A 5,590-nucleotide genomic window follows, 5' to 3' on the forward strand; every position below is an offset into this window, starting at 1 on the left:
AAAGACAAACTACAGGCCAGGCGTGGTGGCTCACACCTGTAATCCCAGCACTTTGGGAGTCCAAGGCGGGCAGACTACTTGAGGTCAGGAGTTCGTGACCAGTCTGGCCACCATGGTGAAACCCCATCTCTACTAAAAATACAAAAAATTAGCCGGACATGGTGGCAGGTGCCTGTAATCCCAGCTACTCCGGAGGCCGAGGTGGGAGAATCGCTTGAGCCCGCCCGGGAGGCAGAGGTTGCAGTGAGCTGAGATCGTGCCACTGCACTCCAGCATGGGCAACAAGAACGAGACTCTGTCTCAAAAAAAAAAAAAAAAAAAAAAAGAGAAGAAAAGAAAAAAGACAAACTACAGAATGGGAGAAAACATGTGCAAATGACAAGGGGTTAATATCCAAAATATGTAAAGGGCTCAAATAACTCAACAGCAGAAATAATAATCATAATCACCCAGTTTTAAGATGAGCAAAAACCTGAATAGATATTTCTCAAAACAAGATATATATATAGTTGACAGGTGTATGAAAAAATGCTCAATATCACTAGACATCAGGGAAATGTAAATTAAAGTAATAGAGTTGTTAAATTAGCGTGGTCATTATAAAAAAGACAAAAGATAACAAGTGTTGGTAATACGTGGAGAAAAGGAAACCCTCATGCACTGTTGGTTTGAATGCAGATTAATACAGCCATTACGTAAAAAAGTAGAGGTTTCCCAAACTAAAAATAAAACTACTGTATGAACCAGCAATTCCACTACTGGGAGTATATACAAAGGAAATAAAACCAGTATGTTAAAGAGATATCTTCACTCCCATATTTATCACAGCACTAATGACAATAGCCAAGATATGGAATAATCATAGTGTCCATCGAGGGACAAACAGATAAAGAAAACATGGCATAGAAACCCAAATGAAATGCTATTTATCTACATAAATAATGAAATCCTGTCATTGAAAACAACATATATGGGCTGGGCATGGTAGCTCACGCCTGTAATCCCAACACTTTGGGAGGCTGAGGTGGGCAGATCACCTGAGGTCAGGAGTTCGAGACCAGCCTGGCCAACATGGTGAAACCCCATCTCTACTAAAAATACAAAAATTAGCCAGGTGTGGTGGCAGGAACCTGTAATCCCAGCTACTTAGGAGGCTGAGGCAGGTGAATCACTTGAACTCGGGAGGCGGAGGTTGCAGTGAGCAGAAGTCACACCTTTGTACTCCTGACTGGGCAACAAGAGTGAAACTCCATCTCAAAAAAAAAAGAAAGAAAAATTAGTGTTTCCTGTATAAAGGTAAAATTAAGAAGTGAGAGACATGCTTGGGGAATATTAAATCATGGGGGAAACTGAACTGAGGACACCAAACTGAGGACACCATGTAGTTCTTAGCACCAGGAAATTTAAAAAATATTGAGATAGGCTGGGCATAGTGGTTCACACCTGTAATTCCAGGAGTTTGGGAGGCCGAGGTGGGCTGATCACTTGAGGTCAGGAGTTCAAGAACAACCTAGCAAACATGGCGAAACCCTGTCTTTACTAAAAATACCAAAAAAAAAAAAAAAAAAAAGAAAAGCTGAGCATGGTGGCACATGCGTGTAGTCCCAGCTACTCGAGAGGTTGAAGCAGGAGAATTGCTTGAACCTGGGAGGCGGAGGCCGTAAGGAGCCGAGATCACACCACTGCACTCTAGCCTGGATGACAGAGTGAGACTCCATCTCAAAAAAAACAAAAATTAGATATTACAAAAGTGCAATTCCACATGTTTTATTTAAATCAGATAGCAAATTTTGTTTTTGAATAATTTAATTGATGACGACAAAATAAATATCACCAACTTGTTAAAAATGGATGGCACTTCCAATGAACCTTTGGCAGAATACTGATGATTCTTTTGTCAGATCTGATTAGCACCATAGGACTGACAGTGGCATAGGCATTGACCATAAACTTGTGGACACTGTAGATGACAGGACTGAATACCCATAACAACATTGTGGAGGATGAGACAATTAAGTCCGATGAGTACATAACCAGAAAGAAACTCACCAGCAGCAAGATGGTCTTGGTGGCCCTTTTCTCTGGGGAGGTTCTTAATAAAAAGCTAGTGCTGTGAAGGTGCTGGGAGCACCTCTGATGCCTGGACAAGAGAATCACCATGTAGGCACTTGAGAGCAGCATGATTCCTACAAGGAAGACATCTCTGGATAACGACAGAGTAACAAACAGCCTTCTGATGATGACATTTATTGGGGAAAGTGAGCAGTATTTATTGACATTCAGGATTATCTGGGTCACATTGGAAAAACCTACAGTGTAACTTATCATGTCACTGTTGAAAGACAACTTGAGGGACCAAAAAAAGAGTAAACCCAGGATATTGTGTTTTGTGATTTTATGTTTAAATCTCACCAACCAGGAAGTGCTGGGGCTAATGGTGATGGCCTGAAGCATGCTCAGGAGAGAGGTGTTGCAGATAGAGAGGACCCTCATTACCTTGTATGTGTAGAACACAGCCTTACATCTGAAGTTATTCTGAAATTTCAGTGATTCAAACACGTCTGGAGACAATAACTCTGCTGCAATGACTAGCATCACTATGTGGGCAAAGGCCAAGTGACAGATGATCAGGTCATGGTTTTTAGGCTTGTGATCCTTAAAGAATGTGAAAATGTGCCAGAGAAGAAGAAAGATGTTGGCTGAGATTCCAATGCCAGCTTGAAAATAAAAGGCCTTTTTGAAAGATAACATGTGAAATGTGTGTTCATCCTAATGACATAGAAGAAACGTTTTGAAGACCTGAAAAAAATAGATCTGTGTCATCAGTGTTCTTTTGTCAGCGTTCAAAATGATTACCATTATCATTATTTTTATTTTACTCTCATTTTCTTGATAACCCCATCTTATATAAATTCTTGATAATGTGTCTCCTGTACTATTTTCTAAACCAAATAAATGTATACATATATAGTGATTATGAATCTCTATATATAATAAATACGTTTTCAATTTTGCCTGTCTAAGGTGCATACTATCTATGTTCCTCATGTACCTTGGCATTCATCTGAATAATCATATCCTTATTCTATGTTCTCTCATTTAATATTTAGCACTTCAATTGGGCATATAAAATGAATAGTATTTGTACAGTTGAATTAAATGTATGTTAATGTGAAAAGACTCACTACAACAATTAAAAATACATTCGAGTCTTTCTCACGATCTATCATTTGATACAATTTATTCATCATCACTCTTCCATGATTTTTGACCCTTGTGATTTTACTGGACTCACCATGATAAATACATGATATTTCATCAGCATAATAGCAATTTTCATCCTGTCTGCACCCTTATATTCTCTTTGTCATGAATTGTAATGTGTAATGTGATATCTTGGAATTCAAATGTCAATATCCTTCTAGGGACTGGGGGACATTATTCTGCTTAATCAAACCCTAATTTACTACATATAATATAGAAATGGTTCTGGCTATCTCAGTTTAGTTCACAACCCAGAGATTTATTGTGTGATCTCTCTTTTCTCAGAACACATTTTTTAATATTTTCCTCTCAGGTACCAACAAAATAAACACACCCCCTTTTTTTTTTTTTGAGACAGAGTCTTACTCTGTCACCCAGGCTGGAGTGCAGTGGCATGATCTCTCCTCACTGCAAACTCTACCTCCTGGGTTCAAGTAATTATCCTGCCTTAGCCTCCCAAGTGGCGCTCACCACTACACCAGCTAATTTTTGTATTTTAGTAGAGAAGATTTCACCATGTTGACCAGGCTGGTCTCAAACTTCTGACCTCCTAAAGTGCTAGGATGACAGGCGTGGGCCATGGAGCAGCCACCGAGCCTGGCCACTACTTTTAATTACTTTGTTTCACCATAAAGTTGCATCAGAATGTCACATGTTGGTCTTCTTCCTGAGATTTCACTTAATACAGAGGTACTCTACCATGCCTAGAAAAATACTTAAGTCTTAGTCTGAGTATTCAATAAGAATACTAAGTCTTCGGTTAGACTTAGTATTCAATAAGATAAAAAATACTTCAATAAGATCTTCAATAAGATCAAAATACTTAGTCTTCAATGAGAAAGATAATTCTGCTCAAGTTTTCTTGGGATAACTTCAATAATATAACACCTTGTAAAATTTTGCGGAACAATTTTGCAGTCACCATTTCATGTTACTTGGCCAAGATTCAGAAGTCATTTATCATTTTACTTTAATCCAGGGCTAAGAACAATTTAGCTTCATGACATTAAAAAAGTGAAACACCATTAAATTCACTCGGATTTGTTTTAAATGAAAGTGTGTCTGATTCCAGGTCACTTATCATTATACAATTCCATAAATAAAAATATATGAGATGATGCAAAAATATTGACATTGAGAATCCTTAGTTAATAATAAAAAATTAGTGACTGAGAAAAAGTTGCTCTAAAACCACCAGATATGTTTGATTTTATAAAGGAAACATCTAGTTGATTAAATGGTTATTACTCTTTCTACAAAACATTAATAAGTAAATGCATTTATCTTAGAAACAATGAAAGATTTCCACCAGCACACATCTACACCATCAGCGCAGTTCAGTTCTCCTGTCAAGTTAACATCAGGAAAAAAAAAATGAAGTAATTTTAAATTAAAGGCTTAATGGTATCCAAATTTTAAGGATCACATTTTAGTACTAGAAAAATATATTTGAACATGAGACAATAATATATGTATAATGAGTTATTAACTATATATCTGTATAGTTTTATTAATATAACCCACATATTATGAACCACACACCAAAATAAGATATAGGACAAATAGATTAAATAACATAGATAAGAATTTTAATACTTTATTTTTTCACCCTAAAAAACATCCAGCTTATGCTCTCTAATTCATTCTCCTTACTCTGTAAATAACCTAAACACACTGAAACAGAATAATCTTCTGCTTGATCAGATGGTGCATCTTCCCACTGAGGCTCTTGAGAGCATTGATGCTGATCCCAGACGAGATCAGCAATCTTGGTTGTCACAATCTTGGTTGTCATAAATTAGAGGACACAGATAGAGTATGATTGAATTGATTATATCTTCAAAAATTTTTCTCACCTGCCAGAGCTAAACAATTGTTAATTGCCTTTAACATATTGCAGAAGTCATTTTTTATTCAAATATTAAATTCAGCTGTACTCTATATTGTTATTTCATAAGTCTGGCAACTACACCGTAGAAGAATTATGGAATTTGCATTAATATGATGCCAAAGTAGATGAAACAAAATAGGGTAAAAATTCATAGATGCTACTTTTAGGTTGTTCAGAGTGCAAAGAAAAATTTTGTTCCATGTGACCCATTAAAAATTTCAAAATCTAAATGTACAGCTTAGCTCTTGGCATTAGAAGTGACAACCTAAGGCTGCTGGGGCTGAGGGTGAAGCTCCTGAGCACTCTCCGTAAACACATAATGCAGCTCAAGTTTATTCTCATTATACTGCCTTTCACTTTAGTGTATTTCAATGTTCTTAAGTCCCAAAGTGTAAAAATAATAATGTATAATAGTGGAATAACACACCATTATAC

The 5,590-nt window shown here is 36.8% G+C and overlaps 1 protein-coding gene across 1 annotated transcript; it reads right to left on the reverse strand.

Annotated features, from left to right (window-relative positions):
- Positions 1-1,830: 1,830 nt before the first annotated feature.
- PANTROV1R201 (vomeronasal 1 receptor panTroV1R201) lies at positions 1,831-2,751 on the reverse strand. Its single transcript, NM_001167543.1, has one exon. It carries the CDS (start codon positions 2,749-2,751, stop codon positions 1,831-1,833), a length of 921 nt encoding a protein of 306 aa, NP_001161015.1.
- Between the last annotated feature and the right edge of the window lie 2,839 nt (positions 2,752-5,590).

Source organism: Pan troglodytes, chromosome 6 (genome assembly GCF_028858775.2).
Source record: "Pan troglodytes isolate AG18354 chromosome 6, NHGRI_mPanTro3-v2.0_pri, whole genome shotgun sequence".
Lineage (NCBI taxonomy): Eukaryota > Metazoa > Chordata > Mammalia > Primates > Hominidae > Pan > Pan troglodytes.